Below are 22688 nucleotides of genomic sequence, written 5' to 3'. Positions count from 1 at the left end.
TTAGCTTAAAAACGTAAAAGACCCAGTGAGTTTTTATTGAACAGTCTTTCTTGTGTTAAAATACATACTCAGGGCTATAGTATGTTGTATTTGGAAATATCCTGATGTGTTTAATACAAATTCTTAGTGTATTCAGAGCATTATGTGTCTCACCAATGGCACACATTTGAATTAAGCAGTAAGAAGGTCTATAAAAGAAACAGTTTTCAACAATAAATGCAGGAACAAAAACTGCTGATGGACCCAACTAAGAAAATGTCCTTTTACACTATCCCTAGGTGGTCAGTCTCCCTGAATCTGGTGTGCTTTTAATTGCAGGGAAGGCAGTGTAAACCCGTGGCCATTCCTATGGTCTGGGAGGACCACCACCGTGGTGTGGAGCACTAACACAGATTTTGGCTTTCCACTAGAATTGCTTGCTCAGCTTAATCCCATAATACTCATTTCTCTTAGATTTACTTTCTGTCTTGATAACTTTTTCTCTCTACATATAAAATGTTATGATTAAAATAAAGAAGTACAGAGATAACTTTTGTTGAAGGAATGATTTGGGAGGCTTTGGGCAGGCTTAGCAAAATGTTTGTATAACAAAAATATTTTCTTACTAAAAACTGATTTGCAAACTTGAAAGTCTAGATGTGTGTAGGAAGATTTCAAAATTCAGGTACGGGATTGCTAAAGAGACCAATTTTGCTGCCTTGGTCTTGGTTCCAATCAGGATTTAGTACCAAAAAGTAAAGAAGACTGGCTTCTTAGAAGAATTGTGCATTCTCCCCCCAACCTCCAAAAGCAAGGGAAAAATACACTCTAAACTTATCCTTTATCTCAGGTGTAAAAACTCATTACCTTACATTTAAATAAAGCAGCAATTTTTTGTTTGTTTCCGAGGGGCATCGGGAGCCAATATCAGGGGTGAGATAAATGTATTCCGAATTTCTCAATGAAAGAAAAGCCACCTAACATGAATGCTCCTCTTCAAGTCTACCAGCTCTATTTTCCTCGGGAACTACTGTTGATTGAGGAGACTTGAAAAGAGACCTAAAGTTCCACTAAGAAGACATGGGCAAACAGTGTTTTCAGTGAACAGGCCAAAGATGAGAATGAGGGGAATCTGCTCCCTTCATCTGCTTGAGAATGTTTCCTACCTGCCGCACCCTGGGACTCAGGCATAGAGTCACTTCTAGACATGGTTGCCTCTCCATGTGGAGGAGGCCAAGGTCTCTGTTCTGCCTGGCCAGGTGGAAGCTCCAGAAGGACATGGACATGTTTCAGTTTAGTACAAGGTGGCTGACACTACTCACTTCTGTGCAGGAAGAGGGCTGGCTGGAGATGAGGGTGCTCCATTCAGCCTGTACCCATCAAGAAGTATTCAGAAAGGATGTCCCTGGCATCCACAAGACTACTGGGCGAACCACACTGCAAAAATGAAAACTAGTGTACACAATTTAAATTGTCTTAAACAAGCAAATAAACAATCCAGCCATTGGTGACTCTGGAATCTAGAGTGCAGCCCTGGGGAACTTGTACCCTTGCTAACAAGGGTGAACATTGCATGCTCTGATCTCCTTTTTGTCTTTGCAGCTGGTAAACTGGGAGCTTTTGAATCTCTTCTTTACAGTCATGTAGCGTTCCTGAATGCCACCTCCGCACAGTTTGGTGCATTCTGACCAGGCTGTCCATGGGCGCATCCTACAACCTGAAAGCATGAGAATGTCTGGTTAGGCCAGCAGAAACTGGGGACAGAACAGGGATGCTGAACTCTAGTAGAACTGTGAAATGTGTTGTCTGGGCTCCTCCTCTGCTCAAGTATGTAGTAATTTGGTTAGAGTCCTTACTTGGAACAGTTAGGTCATATGTGACTGATTGCAAAAAATGGCCACAAATGCTTCATGGGTCTTCTCATTGAAAGGTCGACTCTGTTTCTCTGCTTCTTGAATCTGGGCTTGATAACATGACTTGCTATGGCCAATGGGACATGAGCAAAAATGGGCTTAATAAAAGCTACTAGGAACCTTTCCACAAACATGTAAGCAAGCCTGGCTAGACTACTGGAGAGACCATCTACCTTTGCAATGACTATTCCTGCTGCCTGGAATGTACTTTTTTTTTTTTTTTTGAGATGAGTTTCTACTCTTGTTGCCCAGGCTGGAGTGCAATGGTACATTCTTGGCTCACTGCAAACCTCTGCCTCCTGGGTTTAAGCGATTCTCTTGTCTCAGCTTCCCGAGTAGCTGGGATTACAGGCACACACCACCACGCCTGACTAATTTTGTATTTGTAGTAGAGATGGGCTTTCACCATGTTGGCTAGGCTAGTCTCGAACTCCTGACCTCAGGTGATCTGCCTCCCTTGGCCTCCCAAAGTACTGGGATTACAGGCCTGAGCCACCACGCCCAGCCTGGAATGTACTTTTCTATGTGGCAAACAACTCCAAGTTTTTCAAAATCCACTCTAACTTTCCCTGTTCTAACATGTCCCTGAACTCCAGTCAGTGTAAGATGCTCATTTCTCAGCTCCCTGAGCACTTGGTGCATTGCTCAATTAGTTATTTGGCTGCTTGGATCAATATTATTTTGGGAAATAAAACTCAAGGCTGACATGACACTGCTGCTAAACTTCTGGTTAGCCTTGCAAGAAAAATCATAAAGCCTCAGGCCACGGCTGCCTTGTCTGAGCCACACCCTTAAAATGGAAGATGACGTGTTCTGGGAGGTTCTCGGGAACATTCCCTAAATGATGAACAAGACTCCTTTGACATATCTGTATCATTTTCCCCTTTTGCAGGGAGTGGATGGGGTTACTAAGTCATAACTGATTTTGAGCAGTTAGACACACTTCTGGTTTTATACATGTGCAGAAAGGAAGGAACTGTGCAACTCCTGAAGATGCTTTGCTTGAAATTTTACTTTTGGCAGGTAATTAGGTTATCTAAATGTTCTTTGATAAAAGGACCCTCTGACCCTCCAATCCTCTCCTTTATAAATTTTGCTTGCTCAACATCTGGGAAAAAACTTGGATCTGAAGAATCAAAATGTGGTCTGAAGACTGCATAAAATGCGACTCTCCCCCAGTCTTTTTGTTTGTTTGTTTGACAGATCCAAGATTTGGCCCAATGCAGAGCCCCCCCGTCCTGGAGACCAGCCCAGGCCCACACTTGGGAGGGATACCTGGGAACTGCTCCCCTTCAGACTCTTCCTTCAGCTGCTCGCTCCGCCGGCTCTCTCTGGCCTCCCTCCAGCGTAGCTTCTGGATGGATGGATTTCGAAGGCATTTCCGGATGCGGCACTTTTTCCGCTGCACAGTCTCTGGGCAAGGTGCACCTCCAAACTGAGGCTCCATTTGGATGATCCGGGTTCGAATCATGTGGCCTTTTCCGCATGACTTGTTACACTCTGACCACTGGGACCACTCGGTGAGCTCACAGTCAATGGCTGGCAAGACACAGATGGGCATCAGTGTATCTCATGTCTAAAACAAGATCTGGTCACACTGTCTTTTGAACATCTCAACAAGCCTATGAGGAATGCAAAGGAAGTGCCATGTCATGCCATTTTACAGAAAAAGAAACTCCAAGAGGTGGGCTGACTTCATCCAGCCCCGGTGGTTGGTAAGCAGCAGAGGCAGGATTTGTGCCAGGTCATCACCCATTCTGTGCTCCCTCTTTGACTCAAGAAGTCTTTAGAGGACTTTGAAGATGTGTTCAGAGCCTCTTGACCTAGCTCTGTGAGCTCCTTGAGTATTGTCAGATCAGCTTCAAGTATAGAACAGCCTCCCACACTCCCAAACTCACTGATGATATTTTTCAGAGCAAGGCCAACAAGCCCCCTGCTGCTCTTTGGAGAGAACATATCAACAAGCTAAAAGTGGCTGATCCTTGTGGACCAATACCAAGGACATTGTGGCTCTCACACGCCCTGGCAGCTTTTCATTTCAGAATCATCCTGTGTTCTATATGTGGTGGGTCTATGTGAAAAACAGGAGCTACAAATGGGACATTCAGTAGAGAAGAGAGTCAGGAGCAAGTGGTACTTTATGGTTTATCACAGTACGAGATCCAGTAAATTCTTACTAATAACACATCAGTCTAATTGTCAGGATGTGTTCCAGGGAGGTAAATTATTCTAAGTGCTCTATTGGCCTTGCAAGGCCAAAATCAGGCTAGACTTAGACCGTTCTTTTTTAGTTTCAACAGTTTTAGTTCTTTTTCACTCCCCTGTGGGAACTCGGGTGGCTTTCTTATTTGCAAAATGGGGATCATGCTATTTTTCTATTAGGTTGTAAGGATTAAATGAGATGCTCCCAGCCCTGTAAGTGCTCCATAAATGTTCATTTTCTTCTCCCTTCAATGGACCCTGTGAATATGAAGACTTTTAGGTCAGACACACTCAGTCAGAAGGCTATGGGGCTCCAACTCTGGTGAGTTGGCCTGAACCATAGGCCAGTCTGTTATTGAAAATCCCAGGCTTTCTCTAGTGGATGGTCCAAGTTACCTAACAGCCCAGGAGCTGAAGCATGGAGCAGGGATTGAGGCCTATCCTTGCCACATCTGATGCTTACACTTTGGACCAAATACTCAGTTTCATCCTCAGAGCAACCTAGGAAGTGTTTCCTGCTACTTTACAGATGGGGAAACTGAGGAATAGAGGTGCTGAGTCATTGGCTGAAGGTTACTAACTAGGGCAGGGAGCATGAAAGACTGCAAGTGTATGCTGGAGGGGGCCAGAGCCACAGCCAGTGTGCCTGCCCTTTCGTCACCCAAAAGAGCAGCTCTTGGAAGACCAGCCAAGGAAACTGGCTCGCTCTGCTTGGAGATTAGTCCTGTGTAATACAAACAGCTGATGGCAGAGATTTTGGAGGAGAACAGGACTGGGAGTGGGGTGGGGTGAGCTTTTGAGAACTTGGCTTGTTTTCTTGCTGGTTTTCCTACCAGTCTGCCGGAGTCATTGATTTAATGTCCAGGGTCTGGTCATGGGGAAATAAAATGGTCACAGGGAGAAGAATAGAACTCAAAAGCTTGGAAAATCCATGGGTCAGGCAAGCCCATAATTGTTGGGGGAAGGAGGGAAAGAACTAAGGTTTTTGAGCCTTGTGCTGTTTTTCATATGTGTCTCCCATTTAGGCTTCACAGCAACTTGCACTTTGAGTGTTTTGTAGACGGTAGTGGGATTCTCACTTTACTAATGAAATTGATGTAGTGTTTAAGTAACTAACTGCAGACACTAACTGCCAAACCCCAAGCTCCTCCCCAGCAAACCATTTTATTCTAGAATCTAGCAGTATTAGCACTGCCCGGTTCAGGGCTCCCTGGACTCAGGAACATAGAAGAGAAGTAATGGGCTTTGGGGAGCTCCATGACTTACGGCATTCCGGGAGCATGCACTTCTCCATCTGCTCCAGGTCCTCATTACAGTCTCCAAGTTCCGCCAGAGACTTGAGCATCCGCTGGCGGGTTCGCATGCCCTTCCCACAGGTCACGCTGCAGTCGCTCCACTCCGACCATGGGGACAGCAAGCATGGGATGGTGTCTAGATCAAGAACCAGGTTTGACACTGACTGAGAACAGGCTCCTTTTGTTTGATCTCCCTGGCCCGACAATGTCCCACCCCCAGTCCCCTGCTTTGGCCCCTGGAATAAAGTAGAATTGGCCCGTGGGTTCACATAAGAGTGAATTCTATGGAGCAGGAAGTGGCTCAGCAGCCTACTGCTCCTCTTGTCACTCTTTCATCTTCCCGACCCCCTGGTGGTTATAACATGAGGGTAGTAATATGACTACAGAAGTCCCCACTGGAAAGTACGATCTTCCTGGAGACAGAAACATCCCACAGTCACCAAGAATCAGGCACTAAAGGAGGGGCCAAGGGCCACATTTTTGGACACTGAGGTCCTGAATTCCCTAGAATGTGTACTTGTGTGCCTGTATATATCTGCGTGCTGATGTGTGGGCAGGCCCATATGCATTTGTGCAGAGCAGGGAGGTCATGCTTTATGGGATCAGCCGAGTCCAATGTACAACAGGAGTGGGCCGGACCTGGGTACTGTATACCCCACCTAATTGTATTGCCCCTCCTCCCCACCACTGTAAGAAAGACACTCCTATAAAACACAGCTGCAGGTAAATTCTATCCAAAGGTTACCAGTTTGCCACTCCAGTATTGCTTAGAATATCCCCCAGTGGAGGTTACTCTCTCTCGGTCTGGTTGATGTCCATACACCTATGGCTCTCATCTGGCTCCTAGTAGTGCCCGGCAAGGACCATGGGCCATGCTTTCCTCCTGCTTAGCCTCTGACATTTATGGTGGTAGTAGGGGGTGGCATGGCTCTCCACACCTGGCCCTGGTCGCCTCCTCCAAGCACACCCCCACACCCACTCACGGCACTCGGGCATCATGCACTTCTCCGCCTGGGAGGTCTCAGCCTTGCACATGGAGCCATCTGCGGGGCTCATCTTGATCATGCGGTGCCGCTTCTTCATGCCCATGCCACAGGTGGCGCTGCACTCGTCCCACTCGCCCCACTCGGTCATCAGGCAGCTGCTGGGAGCTGGGGAGGCCAGTGGCATTGGAGTTGCATCTGCTGCCTCCCCGACCTGCCCATCTGCCTGGGGCCCCCCACCCGCCCGGGGCCCCCCCACTCACAGCACTCCTCGTTGACCGTGCACTTCTCTGTTTCCTCAGTGGGCAGTGTACACACGGAGCCATCCTCCGGGAACTGCTTCACGTACCTCTCCCGGGACCTCATGCCCATGCCGCAGGAGATGCTGCAGGGCGACCAGGTGATCCACTCGGACATGGTGCAGGTGGAGCCGTCTGCAACACACCAAGCGCATGCTGCAGTAGTGCATGATGGCTGGGTTGCCCACCCGGCCAGAACTTGCTGCCAGTGGGAATCAAGGGGAGTCAGGCAGTTGAGAATGTCAGCGAGCCTAAGAGGTCTAAATCCTGAAACCGGCAAAGTTCTCTAAGAGGAAATGCCTCTTTTCTAGGTGCATGGGACTCTCAGAATTCCTGCTTATCTCATGAAAATACATTTGAAAGATGCTTGGATAAAAAGGAGGGTGTTTAAAAAATGTGTACACACGCACACACGTAATAAAAGATATAATTTGATCTATATATAATTTAAGATAAATCATAATCCATTTGTATGAGGAGCAATACTTCCCTGTGGAGGGGGAGGTTAAGGACCTCAGCTCCTCAGCTTAGACAGCTCTTCAGTCCCAGCCCCAAGAAACAGAGACTTCAATGTTGACAGGCCAGTCCCAGCTTTCCTCCCACCTGTTTGTAGGGATGACTTGTCTATGGGAGGGTTCACTCCCCTTATTGTGGGCAAAATGAGCTAGCAATAAACCACTGTGAAAGCACAGCCCCAAGACAGGTATTTAAGACCCCCACCCTAGGGAGAGCCAAGGAATTAATGACCTGCACAGATTAGGCTTGCTTTCTTTATCCTCAGCTTGGAAGTGTTTTTTAATTTTTCTTCCTGCCATATACCAGTCCAGCCTATACATCCCTTCCTATTGCCTTATTGCATCCTGTAAGATCAGGGGGTGAGTAGCGTAGATCTATCAGGCAGAGAAAAGGATCATGGCTTGGAAAGCAGACAGCTGACCTTTGCACAGCAATCAGCTTAGTGCGATATTGAAGCTTGGGCCCTCATGATTTAGGTGTTGGCAAGATTATACTTCAAGCTTGACCTTTGGGCTGTTGCAAATAGAGAGACTGAGAATTTCTGCAATCAGCCTGAAGGTCTTGACACAAAGAAGTGAGTGCTCTGACTCTCGCTGAGGTGGAACACAGATGAGGGGCCATGAATGACAAAATTAGGGCAATGGATCTAGATTCAGTCTGATCTGACCTGTTAATAGGCTCCTTAAGAAGAGATTGGAGTTAAGGTCAAGAAGCAGGCTATGTGTTATTTGTATTTGTCATAAGATATATCTATGTTTGTCAGCTCTTCAGTAAAAGAAGGGGAGTGGTCAATCTCAAGAATTCCTTTGATGTCATAAGAGAGGTTCTGTGTTCAGAGCCCTCAACACACTGTTGCAGACAGGAGCCTGCCCAAAGTGGCCCCACTGACATCTACAGTCAGGGTCCTTGTGCCCTCACCAGGGACACTGTCTGACTGCTGGGCAGACCCTCTCTTCCTGAGCTCCTGCCAGCCCCTCACTGGTCTCGGTTGTCTCCTCACCTTCGTCGCTGCAGCCAGGGCCCATGCAGGGCTGGAAGTCCTGGGTGTCAGGGCAGGGGACGCTGAGGTCCAGCTGTGCCTTCAGCATGCGCTGTCGCATCCTCTTGCCTTTGTCGCAGGTGGAGGAGCTGCAGGCGGACCATGGGGACCAGTTGGAGTAGATGCAGGTTTCAGGGGTGTCATCTGGAAAGAGTGTTTGACATATTTTCCCTGGGAGCCTACGGGAGCCGCCACTGGCCCTCTCCCAACACCAGCTCATTTGGGGACATGAAAAGCCATGCTGCCAGACTGGCCTTATTGAGTCTGTGTCCTCCTGGTATGGAAGCAGCCAGCCACTTCCCTTTAAAGATTATAATTTAACATCTTGCTAATAAATATCTGAAGGAGCAGAACAATTCGTATTATCCCTTCCTTTCAACACATCAACGTCTTTTCATTTTCAGTTCCTCATCCTGGCAACGTTTCCACACACATGCAGGTATATTGTAGGCAATTTTGAAAAGCTCAAGGCTTGTTTTCATGCCATGGCTCATCTCCCCAATGATCCCATACACAGGTGTCACAGTAAGAATAAGGGCAGTGCTATTCATTGAGTACTTACCATGTACCAGCACCATTCTAAGAACCTTACATGTTTTATCCCATTTGATTCTCACAACTCTATGAAGCAGGTTCCCTTATTATCCCCATGGATAGTTGAGGAAACAGACAGAAAGATTAGCTTCTCGCCCAATATCATATGCTACTGAGAGTCCAGGTTGTCTGGATCCAGATCCCATAAGAAAACTTGAGCTTGAACCATGATTCTGTCTCTCCCTCCTGCCTGTAGGATCTGGGCCTCTCTTTACTTGCTGGGAAAGTGTACGTATCCACACCTGCCTCATCAGCTAGCCTGAGAATGGAAGCAGAGAGTGGTCTGACTTCTGCGAAGCCCGTTCAAATAAAATGTACACGATCATTTTAAAGGCCTGATGCTGTTCAGTATATATTCTGACATCATCTCTTCATCAATTCCCTTTATGCTTTTTGCCTAATCTTGGCCTTGTTTTTGATTATTTCCCGAGGAGAAATCCTCAGATAGGATTATCAAGTCAAAGGACATGAATATTTTTATGATTCTTAAAACAGGTTAGCAAATTGCTTTCTCAAAGGGTTGTGTCAATTTATGTTGCCACCTGCAACAACAAAATACAACGTACCTTCATCTTTCTCTTCTGGAGCCAGGTCAGCTACAATATCATCGACATTGTCAGGTACAATATTGCATTGTTCTCCCTGCGAAAGGAATTTTACTTGGAGGGCTCGCATGAGAGAAAGAAGAGAATGTGTAGGGGGAAGATCAAAGAGGACTACAATCTAATGCCCATTCTGTATAAAAATGTCACCCAGAGCCATGGCAAAGTTCTGGGCCAACATTTACTATCTGCCTGAGAAAGAAATGCCAAGAAAGCAGGAGTGGCTAACCAGGGCTGATAAGTAAATGGCTTGGGTACCACTGTTCCCAGTTCCAGCCCATGGCAGACATTAGTAATCAATTGTGGAATTCACAATGAAACCAATTTGCCTGAATCAAATTGTTCACTGGACCTCACTGCTGATTTCATTTTGCTCATTTTTTCTTTCTTTCTTTCTTTCTTTCTTTCTTTCTTTTTTTTAAAGATGGGGTTTCACCATGTTGATCAGGCTGGTCTTGAACTCCCGACCTCAGGTGATTCGCCCGCCTTCGCCTCCAAAGTGCTTGGATTACAGGTGTGAGCCACCATGTCTGGCCTCTTTTTTTTGAGACGGAGTTTCACTCTTGTCGCCAAGGCTGGAGTGCAATGGCATGATCTCAGCTCACTGCAACCTCTACCTCCTGGGTTCAAGCTATTCTCCTGCCTCAGCCTCCTGAGTAGCTGGGATTACAGGCCCCTGCCACCACACCCAGCTAATTTTTTTATTTTTAGTAGAGATGGGATTTCACCATGTTGGCCAGGCTGGTCTTGAACTCCTGACCTTAGCTGATCTGTCCACTTTGGCCTCCCAAAGTGTCAGGATTACAGGTGTGAGCCACTGTGTCTGGCCTGCTCATTTTCATCTTACAAAATAATGTGCATGTTAGAAACCCGGGGAGACCAGGGAATTCCATATCCTGAGATGCTTTCTGCCAGGGACTCCACAATTCTAGAGCAGAAAGGTGTGCAGTTTCCCTGGCACTCGTACTGGGAAGGGTTGATGCCAGAGTGGGCTCTAACCCAGTACCTTTCGTGCGATTCTCTCGATGACAACTCTGGCTACTTGAGTGATAGACCCACCCTCTGGGTCATAGAAAGGACTCTGAGGATGGTCCAGGCTGGTCAAGGGCCGGATTTTCTCCTGGGGAATGGTGGGCTTGTTGGGTGACTGCAGGAAAACACATAGAGGCAGGGAGTAAGAAAGAAAACTGGGAAAACCCACAAAAGCCATTTGTTATATGGATCAGAGCAAAGTCCTTGATAGGAATTTAACAAGTATAATCGCTACTATTTATATTTATGGAATTGTGTTCATGCCATATGCTGTGCTGGGAAATTTCTAGAACTGTATTTTAAAATTCTTCCATGTACATGGTAGGATTGTACCCAGATGAAAGAACCAGGTTTCAGAGAGGCCATCCCAGCTAGGAAATGGCTGAGCCAGGTTGACCTGAATCCCAAACTCTCCCTAATAGACCAGGCATTGGAAAACTTTTTTCTGTAGAGGGTCAGATGGTAAATATTCTAGGCTTTCTGAACCATGCTGTGTCTGTTGCTAATACTCATCTCAGCTGTGGTAGTAAAAAAAACAGCCCCAGATAATATGTAGTTGGACGAGTGCAGCTGGCTTTGAAAACTTCATTGACTAATCACATTGTAGGGCAGATTTGCCTGGCAAACCATAGTTTGCAGATGCCTGTTGTAGATTGTTCTCCCATTGGTTATTTGAGGGCTCCAGATTTCAGTGCAACTGATCATATCTGAGAAATATGACATTCAGGACGGAATGCAAACTCCCTAGCCCAGCTGTCCAGAAACATTCAGAATTCGGCCCAGCCATATCACATCAACCTCTTGCTCTTCCCCTCTTGCTGTCTTGCCATCGTGGCTTTGGAATGCTGTCCCCTGAATTCCCTCTCTGTGCTCTCCTGGCCACCGCATAACACTTCCCAGATCCCAAATCACACTCTGTATGTGATGAGACCATGCCGGCCTCCCCAGCCAGACTGAAAGTTTGTCTAGTACATAGCCTGGGTTAGATACCCTCTGTGTCCAGGACACTCAGGATAGGGCTGGGCAAGGAGAAGGTGCTGGGGAAGTTTGCCACTCACCACTCCAGGTACACACACACCTCATAGGTCACCCCGCTGTCAGTGCCAGCGTCCCAGGGAATCAGGTCTTGCACCACCTTCTGGACCCAGCCGCATTCCTTGGTGCACAGATCTTCTGCAGATAAACCTACGTTCCAGTCAGGACTGGGGCCCATCATGGTCAGGAAGGACATTAAATGGCGCGTTCTGTCCACGGAAAACTCAGCTGAAGGTGCTGCTCTCCTGGAAACCAAATACAGAGACCATCACATTAGTGTTCTGGGGTTGGTCCTCACTCTGAGGGAAATCTGCCTGGATCATGGATGAAGAATGAGAAGGACAGAGAGTAGTTAGATTCATGGTCTCCCACTGAACTCTGCCTTTGGCCATTACAGGTTTATACGCTTCTCTGTCCTAAGCCCATCCATTGAACAAATGTGGAGGGAACCACATACTACTACTGTATCCAGTTTTTTTTAAAAAATTTTTTCAGAGACCAGGTCTTGATCTGACACCTAGGCTCTAGGCTGGAGTACAGTGGTGTGATCATGGCTCACTGCTGCCTCAAACTGCTGGGCTTAAGTGATCCTTGAACCTCAGCCTCCCTAGTAGACAGGACTACAGGTAGGCAGTACCATGCCCAGCTAACTTTTACATTTTTAAAGAGATAGGGTCTTGCTATGTTGCCCAGGCTGGTGTACAACTCCTGGCCTCAAGGGATCCTTCTGCCTCTCAAAGTGTTAAGATTACACGCGTGAGCCACTATGCCTGGCCGTATCCAGTTTAAATGTGTCCACAGAGCTTACTATCACTTGTATTTCCTTGCTCATTTTTGTTGTTGTTGTTGCTCTTTATCGACTGGCATCTCTCACTTGAGTATAAGCTTTGGGAAGGCAGGGTTTTGTCTGCCTTATTCAAGGCGTTATTTTCAATGCCTGGCACAGAGCACGTGCTCAGTAAAGGCTTTAGAATACAAGAGCAAGCAAATACTGCACACTATGTGTGTGCCAAGCAGTGTTGGGCATAAGATAAAATTCACAAATGAAAACCGCTTAACAATGTCCCCTGCCTTTTTGTATACATTCTCCACATACCTGGAGTAAGGATGATTGACTCTAATTTACAGATGAGGAAACAGACTCAGGAGGGTTATGTAACTTGTCCAAAGTCACGAAGTTAAGTGGCAAAAATGAGACCATGGCCCAAGTTGCTGTTAGTTCAAGGCTAGTGTTCTTTCCAATCATTCATTTTAACATCCTCCTGCTTGTCCCCTTTCCATTCTGCTGAGATCTCCAGTGTGCCATCAAAGGGGCATCTCCCCCAGATTCCTGCCTCCATTGTCCTCAGAAGGCCGCTGATAGTAGGCATTGCCCAGAACCAGACTGCACTCATCAGCTCACAGCTAGGGAGCAGGGACCAGCTGTAGAGCCAGAGACCTTTGGCCGACACCCTCAGCTGCTGGGAATAACATCCCAAGTCTAAGCTATCAGAGGCTGCTCTTCAACCTCTATCTCCTTGTGTACTCAGATTCTCAGGAGTGGCTGGGACCACGTGAGATACATGGCAGCAACCACTCACATGGCTGGGAAGGAAAGAGCCGCATTCGCAAGGCACACGGGGTGGCAGTCCCATATTATTTCATTTTCCCCTCATGACAATCCTGTGGGGTTAGAATGATTATCCTGTCTCACAGAGAGGCCGAGAAAGTGAATAAGAAGTTAATGAATTAAGAGACACAGCTAGGAGGGGGCTGAGGCTTGAAGGCAGCTCTTAATGACTCTGCACCCCCAAACTGCTAATTGTGGGGAATCCTTGGCCAGGGACCAACTGTTCTTTCAGTTTAGCTGGCAGCTGGTCTGCCTCAGCTGTTTGGAAGTCCCTGTGCCCTCTGCTGAGACCAGCTGCTTCTGGTTGCCCTCACCTGGCTCCAGAAAGCAATGACTGCAGACCCAACTAGGGCCTGTGGAACTGGGCCCCTTGGGTTCTGGTATCACCTCTTACAGCTGTGTGCCTTGGGCAGATTACCAAACCTTTCTGCGTCTCAGTGTCCAAATCTTTAAAATGGTGATCATATATATCTACTCTAAAGAGTTCCTGTGAGTTTCAAATGAGCTAGCTTGCAGACAGCACTTAGCCCAGTGCCTGGCCCTAGAACTCTTATTACCATTAGTGTTACTGAGAGAAACACTATAGGGTCGTATGGAGATCAGAAAGGGGACACATGGGAGGAAAAGCCTTCCTGAGTGGACTTTCCATTTTAGCCTGATGCCAGTCTAGGTTCCAGCACAGGGGTGGAGAAGAACCCGGCCTGAGCCCTGGCTTTGGCGTCCGTTGATTGATAAGGACCTGGTGCTGCCTCCCATGCACTCCCTCCCTTGTCCCACCCGACCTGCCACCCAAGAAACTCCCTGGGTCCTGGCAGGCCATCCTAGCTGCAGGTTAGCTGCAGGCTCTACTGTACTTGCATCTATTGGGCAAGCTCTTCAGTGATTGGAAAAGTGTGGTCCTTGGACCAGCAGCATCAGCAACCGCCAGGAACTTGTTAGAAATACAGATTCTTGTGCCCCACTCTAGATTTGCTGAATTAGAGACTCAGGGTTAGGACCCAGCAATTTGTTTTAATAACCCCTCCAGATGATTTTAATACGCGTGAAGCTTGAGAATAGTGGGTCCCCTCATCTTTCAAGCCTCAGGTTATGTCACCTCTTCCAGCAGCTTTTCTGTCTGACCTCAGCTGCGGCAAATACATGGCGCTGGATTTCCACACTCTGCATAGGTCTCTCTAGCCAGACTCCATGATTATAATTACATACTCACTGTTCCCTCTCCCCAGCTTAGACTGGGAGTTCCTTGAAGAAACTCTACATTTCACAGCTGCACCCCAGGACCTAGGTGCCTGGTGGGCTGACTGAACCAATGTGCGAATGATGGCTTGAGCTCCTCCACTTCCTAGCTTTAGATCTTGGGGAAGTTGCTCACTCGCTTCAAGTCTCAATGTCTTCATCTAGCAATACATGCCTGCAGTGTTGCTGAGGATCAAATGAGATGCTTTATTAGGAAGCTTTTATAAACTGCTAAAGTATTGCAATGACATCATCTGCTATTTAGGCATAAATCAGGGGATTTAATTTCCTTTTCCCACGTGTGCATTTACTGGCATATAGGTCAGTGATTTTAGCGATTTCTTTAAAGACCTGGTTCATATCATACAAGGATTGCAGTCTATGGAGGTGTGGCATTACCTCACTAGGGATCTGCAGGACAGGGTTCTGGCCTGCCTTCTAGTAACTGCTGAGCAGAAAGTATTGGCACCTGGGCATGGCTGCCCTGGAGTTGAGGGGAGGGGGTCCAGTAGTCCCCTGGGAGGCAAGTTTCCTCTTCCATTACCATAGAGACTGACCACTCCATCTATCACCTTCCTGTCTCCCTAAGTATGTGATTTTGGGCTAGATTAGTCATTATAGCCTGTACCTATGGGTGACTCCCTTCACCGTGACAATCTAAGGGGACAAAACCAGTTCTAATCCAGAGCTGTAGAAACCAAACCAACTGCCACCCTAACATATTACCCTGAAACCTGCCCAGCCGATGGGTGTAACCATCTGAGATCAAGGCCTTATGGAAATCATTCTCAGTAAATGCATTTTGGCCCAGTCTGTTGCAGCAAAGTCTGTAGCCGCAGCGAGGTACCCTCTAGACCCTGGTAAGTGTTTAAAGGTGTAGGAAATGTGAAGCAGCCAATTCCTAACTATATAGTAAATCTGAATCTATAAGGGCCTGAGAACAATTTTCTAGCATCTTCCAACGTGCCCTACAGCTTTCTTTTATCCTTGACTGGAGAATCCCTCCCTGACCCCACTCATGTAACACTTCTTGGAGGAAGTATTTCCTGGCCTTTCCCTAAATTGCTTAGAACCCCTATTCCACTTTCCCATAGCATGCTGAACTCACTCTTGCTTTGGAATTTCTTGTTAATATCTGCCTTCCCCATCAGTTTCCAATAGAGTGAGGACCACTTCTGTCTTGTTCATAACTATATCCCAATGTCTGACTTAGAATTTGTCATGCTGTGGATTATCTTCCAATGTTTGTTGAAATAAATGAATTAATCTAAGAAATGAACATGGAGCTCTTGTATTTCCTTTGACCTTCAAATTTAATTAAGCATCACTTCAAAGTATTTATTCTACAATAAAAAATAATGAACTGGATAAGAACATATATGAGTTTTCCTTAGATAATGCTAGATAGGACTGGAGTGCTTTAATTTGTTCAAACTGTAATAAAAATTCTTATTTATGCTTTTGCATATGCCATGTCTTCTAAGATATGATATTTTGTTACTTTGGTTTCATCTTTCTACCTGGGACTTAGATTTGTATATTTTTTCTAGCAAAGAGAGTTGATCTAGCCATACCATATACCAGAGTATATAATAAAGCATGATAGACAAAATAGTGTGATATTCATTTCAGATAGAAATACATATCAGCAACACAGATTGGCGATCCCAGAACCTACAGATAAGGACTATACAAAATAGGCTTCTCAAATTAGAGGAAAGAAAAGATTGTGCAAGAAGTGGGGTTGGGCTAAGGTAACTGTAATAAAAAAAAATACTGGATTCACATTTAATATACCACACAAGAAAAAAAATAGACCCAGAGTCAAATAGAAAATAACCAGATCATAGAAAAAAAAAATAAAGCTTTCAGATCGATTAGAGAAATGTTAATTTTTTTCAACTTTGAAACAATAAAAACAATTACAAAGAAATCAATTAATTGAATTATATAGCAATTAAAAACATCTGTAAAATGAAAACAACAGTACTGAGTTGGAGAGAAAAATGACATTCTGGTAAAAAAAAGTCTCCATTGAGTGTGACTGATAAAGTGTTAATATCTATACTATGTACAGAGCTAGTCCAAATGTACAGAAAAAGACCACGATCCCCCTAGATAAAGAAAAGCTATGAACAGACAATTTACATCAGAAAAATGAAAAACAAATGAAGACCCGGAGAAATGTTTTCTCTCTCTACATCTGGAGAGGCAGCATGGTGTGGAGGGAAGAACCCAGGGCACTGGTGACAGAGCTGGATTCGAATCAGCTGCGTATTTAATAGCTATGTCATGGGGCTTCCACCTCACCTTTCTTTGCAGTTACTACATCTGCCAAATGGGAGCATCATCATCCTAACCCAAGGTTTTGTTGTGAGAAAACTGCTTATCATTGTGAGGGACCAGTAACAGGGCTTGGTAGAGGTTGATTTCCTTCTCATGCAACTTTTCGAAACAAAATGTCCCAAAACACCATAAAAGAGGTAAGAAAGGATTTTGATACTGCTTCTAGAGACTTGCTGTCCCCTCTTAAGTTACAGATCCACTCCAGTGACACTCAGGAGGGTTTCCTAAACCACTCATATGCGGTGTTCTGTCTCATCGTGTGTTTTAAATAACCTGAATTTTCAGAGTTGCAGAAACTCAATCTAGCCACGAGAGGGCGCCCAAGCCATTCACTAGCCTGAAGTCCTGCAGCAGGGTGTGTGTGGAGACAGGTTTCCTGCAGCGCTGGGAAATGCTGTGTTTATAACCAGGAGGCATCTAGGGCTCCAGGTCCAACTGGATGCTTACATCTCCCACCTGCTCCTCTATCCAAGGCCCATCTTCCTTTAGCATCCTGAGGACATCGATGGACCTGTGCAAGTGTTGCAGGAGGCAGGAAGAGCCCTGACATTTCCAGTCCTGATTTAAGAGAAAGATGTCTCTGGTCTCCTGGGGAATGTGGCTTTGGATTTCTGGAGAAGATGACTATGTCTCTACTCCACTGGCCTCAGAAACACAACCTTTGTCTAATCAATGTTTATCTGGCAGAGTGGCTGGGAATGATTTAAGGTGATGACAGTGGTTGCAGGATTCATTATAAGAAAGGAAATAAAAGTTATTTGTAAAAGTTCCAGTAATTCTTAGCATTTAGATGCAATCAGAGGAACTGGATGATGGACATTTAGAATTGATTTGCAGGAAATTTTTCTGCTTAAGCACCAGAGGAACTACTGGAGGATGTGGGTTTTGTTCAGAATCTGCCTTTTCTGTCTCTACCTGCACCCTGGGCTGTCGGAGCCACAGCTTGATTTATTGAGCTAAACAAGTCAGCAGCTAATTTGCTCATTCATGGCTGTCCTTTGAGAAGTGGTCCTGGGGATAAAGATGCAGATCATTGAAAAACAAGTCAGCTTCCACGGGCAGGACCTGGCAAAGTAGGTCACCCTGGCTTTCCACTGGGCTGAGGGAGGCTAGAATCCCATTAACCTCAATCAGGCAGGCTCAGCAAAGAGGGGCAGGGCTGTTTCTGCAAAACAAAACTTGGCTGCATGCAGGCTTCCTAATTTGACTTCCTAATGAGATTTGGAAGAGGAAAGGGGAGACTGGGGTATGGGAAAATCAAAGGAAAATTCTTTTCCCTTAACGAGCTGGTAGCACGAGTGCAGAGGTTTTGGGTGTTTGGGAGGTCTGAGTGTTTGCCATCAATTAGTTTTGTTCCACTGGGGTTTCAGGAAGTTTGAGGGGTGGGTGAAATGTGGGAAGGTGTCCCAAAATATTCATTTCAGTGTTTCAGAAAGTCTCTCCCATCTAAAAAAAGAGAGAAAAAAAATGCTCCTTTGACTCTTTCATCCCCTTGGAGCCATGTTCTCTTCTTTCATAGCAAACTTTGCAGAAGAGTGGTCTGTACTTGCTGACTCCATAACCTCATGCTCTGTTCATAGCTCATCTGCTCCGGGCTGTGTTTTCCCTGATCACTCAGCAGAAGGGATTCTCCATAAGATCGCTGATGACCTTCCCGTCAATAAACCCGAAGGGCATCCTGCAGCCCTGATCTTTCTTGTTCTGTCAGCTGCACTGGGCACAGCTGTCCACCCACCTCAAACACTTTCTTCCCCTGGCTTTCTTAATACCAAGCTTCCTTACCAACTTCTTTGCTACTCCTTTTCTGTTTCATTTGCAGGCAAGATTCCTCAATATTCAGTAGTAGAGACTTTGGAACTCAGTCCTAAGCCCTTGATTCCTATTCTCATGCCCTTGGCATTGATTGTCTCCCATTCCTTGAGGACTCCCAATTTCAGATCTCAGCGCAGAATTCTTGCCCTAAGTTCCAGAGCTATACATAGCCAACCATGTACTTAACACCTCTAATTGGAAATCTTGAATACATCTTAACAACATACATTTAGAACTGACTCTATGATCTTTCCCAATGAACTTCACCTAATGTTTTCAGCCTTATGAGTGGCTTCACCAACTCCTTATGCCAGCCAGTCACGTGGGAAACATCTTGACTGCTCTTTCTCCACCTCCTTATTCCACCTCTTGCCACAGCCTGATTTTACCTCCTACGTGCCTCGCACATCTCTGCACCTCTCTCCTTTTCTGCCACCACCACCATCCTAGTGAAGTCACAGTTAATTCTCTCTGGTTTTCCGCAGTAGCCCCTCACTGGGCTCGCCACATCTACCCTTTCGCACAGGGGCTGGGGTGCTGTTATTGCTTTTTATTTTTTAATGTAAATTTGATTATGTCATCCTTTTGCTTAAAACCCTTCAATGATTTCCCATTATTATTTTTTTTGAGACAGGATCTCGCTCTGTCATCCAGACTGGAGTGCTCGGCTCCCTGCAGCCTCAACCTCCTTGGCTAAAGTGACCCTCTTGCTGCAGCCTCCCAGGTAGCTGAGACCACAGGAACATGCCACTGTGCCTGGCTAATTTTTAAAGTTTTTTGTAGAGATGTGGGTCTTGTTTTGTTGCCCAGGCTGCTCTCAAACTCCTGGGCTCGAGTGATCCTCTTGCCTCCGCCTCCGAAAGTGTTGGGATTACAGGTGTGAGCCGCTGCACCTGGTCATTCTCATTACTTTTAATGGAAAAATTGAAATAAAACATTTCAAATGTTGCATGGCTTGGCCCCATACCAAGCTCATCTTTGATTTCTGGATCTAGTTAGACCAGAAGCTTTTAGTGCCTTCGACATAGTCTACTCTCTCCTCATACAGAGCCTTTGCACATGATGGTCTCTCCAGATTTTCTAGAATGTTCTCCTCTTGCTTTGCTTCTTTGCTTAGTTAACTGTTACTGCTTCCTTCAATCATAGCTTCATTGCCATTTTAGGGGGAAGCTATCTCTGACCCCCAGGCACACTCACGGCACTTCATGCCTTTCCTTCATAGACATGCCACATTTATTTGTGTGATCATTTAGTGAATCTCTCTCCCCACTGAATTGTAATTTCCATAAGGAACTCTGCTGTGCTCACCACAGTTCCCCTAAGCACCTTTCACAGGACTTTTTTTGTGGGGACCTTCCTATCAAAGATGCGTCAATCCTTCTTGATAGGATACAGGGTAAGTGAAAGTAAGATTTTATTTTGTTTCACGGTAGGCGTGAGACCATTTGGTGTGGTCACATTGTAAATTTCATGCTAATCAGAAGGCTCATTGGCAGATATATGTGTCCTAGGATAAAACAAGCCAGGCCAGGGGCTTGTGTTACTTACACGTTAAGAGGCTGCCAGGCTGGCCACTGGGCTTTGGCTTTGATGACGGTGAGGACCTCATCACTCTGCAAAAAAAGGACCACAGATATTTAGTGAACAGAGCTGTGCTCATAGGAACAACAGGGCTTCAACCTGGTGACACTGTCCACCCCAACTCCCTCACTGGCTATTGGGGCTCTTCCTGCCTGGGTGTGGAACCATCTTTCTCCGGGATTGGGGAACCCTGGGGCCTCAGTGATACTGGGAAAAGGGACTGAGTGTCCAGGCATGTCCTGGACAATGAAGGGCCACTTAGTTACACCTTTGGTTTCCAGCTCAGTCCACCCCTTTCCCACTAGAGCAGAGCTCTGGCCTGGATTCTGCCTGGGTTGGCCAGACTCCCCTGCAATGTCCGGTCAGAGGGCAGAGTCATGCTCTGCGTCTAGACACTGAGTGGGGGCTGTTCCAGGCCAGCTGGATTAGCAGGAGTTGCCATGTGGCAAACACCTGGCCCTGAGGACTGGCCCCCAAAGGCCTGTCCTTGTGAGACCCATGCACTGGATCAAACTCCCTTCCACATGGAGGCCAGCACAAAGCCAAGACCCCACACTCATGGTGCCATTCAGGTTCTCTGGCTCTGTTTTACTTTGGATGGTGAATAAAGCACTGTTAACCTAAAGTTATTTTAGGGATAACTGGGGAACCTAAAGTAATTTTTTGAGAAGGAATTTGATAATTAACATTTGAAAGCAAGCATTAAATGGTCACGATAGGGCAAAACTCAGAACTTTGTGGATCTTGCTCAACTTTGAGGTTTGGTTGGGTTTTTATTTTCAATTACATGCTGTGGGTGAGGGGGGCATGATCTTTGCAAGGCTGGAAGCCTTCACAGGTCCAAGTTCAGCTTTGGTTGAGGGCTTTCCCGAGTGGAGTCAGTTGGCCTTGTAGCTCCCTTTCCCTGGCCTGGTCCCAGCAGTGCTCAGACACAATAGTCCATTGTGTGTGGAAAACTCCAGAATGTCACCAGCTGGGAAAGGAAGAGCTTTGTTGCCAACTGAACAGATCCCTGAGTTCCACGGGGAGAGACTTGCTTGGCTGGCTCACGGCGTCAAGGCCGCAGTCCTTAGAGTTGTGGCTAGCAGCAGGTGCCTAGAATATAGTTAGGATGAATTGTGACCTTCTCTCTGGTTGGGTACCTTGCCCAGAAAATCCCACAGCCCCACAGAAACTGGAAGGAAAGAGGACAGCGATGTCTCCAAGGCTCAGGCGCAGAAGTTAAAAGACTTTCTGGTCCAGAGATTCCCATTTATCATGCAGGGTGACGATGGTGCTGAGGAAGGGGGCTCAGCCAGAACCAGTGTGGTCCTGGTTCCCACAGATGGTCCTTGGGCGAGGGGAAGGGCCCCAAAAGGACAGGCCAGCAGTAGTGAGCCACCCAGGAAACTCACAGCCTCCTCCTAGGCTTAGGCTCCCCAGGGTGCCCTCTTTCCATCAGATGAAAAAAATCTTCAGATGCACAGACACTCCCACATTTGTCTGCAGGCAAAGCATTTCCTAGTCCCAACGGAGCAGTTACATTTCTCATGAAAAATGTATTTATTTGTTTACAGTGTATCCCTCCCTCCTAGGAAATATCTGTTGAATGACCGAGAAGTTGTTTATCATGAAGTCACATATGGAACATGACCTGTCTTCAGAGTGCCAGCTCTGTGTCTCCCCAGACCTGGTTTTTCTCCTAGTCATCTCATATGCCTCATGGCTGAGCCCTTCCTCTGACCTCAGAGGCTGGCTGCTCCTCCAGCAGCTCAGGCTGGGTTCAAGGCCCAGGCACCAGCTGCATGAGCTGGACGTCAAATACCAACACCACCAACTCCCTCCACCTACCACACCACTCAGGCTGAGGCCTCCCATGTTCACCTCCTTCCACCGTCTCCCCTCTGGCTGCTCTGTCTCCAGTATCTTCTTGCTTCCCCAAATCCATCCTCTACGTGCTGCAAATCTGACCATATCTGTATCCTGGCGAAACCCACCAAAGGCTCCTCGCAATTTCCATGACAGTTTCTTACTTTCTGAGTTTTGCTTACGTGGTCCTCATCATTTGGCTCTGCTCTACATTTTCTTTCCTTAATTTTTAATTCCAGAATAATACACATATTGGGAACATTTTAGCATCACAGAAACTCATAATGTAAATGCTGAGCATAGTCTACTTCAACAGTGACCCTGCCTTCTGGCTCCTTCTCCCTCTCCAGAATAGTACAGCTTGGTATGTGTCTTTCCAGATCTTTTACGATGCACATGTAAGGATGTGTGTCTGTGTTTGCATCCATTACATATAGCTTTCTCACAAAATTTGTGTCATACTGAATCTTGTTCCGTACCATGACTTTAAAATATTTCCTTACCATTTCACAGGAAACTTTCCATCAGTACATACTATACACAATGTACACTATACTATATAGCTTAGCTTTCTTTTTTGATTTTTAAAGTGTTAGATATCCTCAAATGACAGCAAGCCAGGTCAAGGCTTATAAAAAGGAAATCCACGATAACAGATCCTGGTAATGAGATACTGTCTGATGACAATCCCTTTGCTCTTGAAGAAATATTTCACTAGAAAATAAAATCAATGTGGGTGGAGAAGAGAAGGTGGCCGCCAAGTTAGC

General features: G+C 46.2%; 1 protein-coding gene and 1 long non-coding RNA gene across 2 annotated transcripts in view; one reads left to right on the top strand and one right to left on the bottom strand.

Moving 5' to 3' along the window:
- SPON1 (spondin 1) overlaps positions 1 to 22688 on the bottom strand; it is a 311628-nt gene continuing 288940 nt past the window's right edge. The window contains exons 7-16 of the mRNA XM_003919854.4: positions 20041 to 20105; positions 11533 to 11734; positions 10429 to 10569; positions 9387 to 9462; positions 8188 to 8370; positions 6636 to 6806; positions 6373 to 6540; positions 5361 to 5525; positions 3168 to 3431; positions 1 to 1696 (exon numbers count right to left, since the gene is read on the bottom strand). Coding sequence (XP_003919903.2) covers positions 1533 to 1696; positions 3168 to 3431; positions 5361 to 5525; positions 6373 to 6540; positions 6636 to 6806; positions 8188 to 8370; positions 9387 to 9462; positions 10429 to 10569; positions 11533 to 11734; positions 20041 to 20105 — 1599 coding nt within the window. The 3' untranslated portion in view covers positions 1 to 1532. The remainder of the gene's footprint in view (positions 1697 to 3167; positions 3432 to 5360; positions 5526 to 6372; positions 6541 to 6635; positions 6807 to 8187; positions 8371 to 9386; positions 9463 to 10428; positions 10570 to 11532; positions 11735 to 20040; positions 20106 to 22688) is intronic.
- Positions 1693 to 6501, top strand: LOC141584863 (uncharacterized). Its single transcript, XR_012518101.1, has 2 exons — positions 1693 to 2915; positions 3096 to 6501. It is a non-coding gene; the product is annotated as an uncharacterized LOC141584863 (long non-coding RNA).

The sequence above is a fragment of the Saimiri boliviensis genome, chromosome 6, assembly GCF_048565385.1.
Source record: "Saimiri boliviensis isolate mSaiBol1 chromosome 6, mSaiBol1.pri, whole genome shotgun sequence".
NCBI classification, from domain to species: domain Eukaryota; kingdom Metazoa; phylum Chordata; class Mammalia; order Primates; family Cebidae; genus Saimiri; species Saimiri boliviensis.
This window is presented reverse-complemented; position numbering and strand designations above follow the sequence as displayed.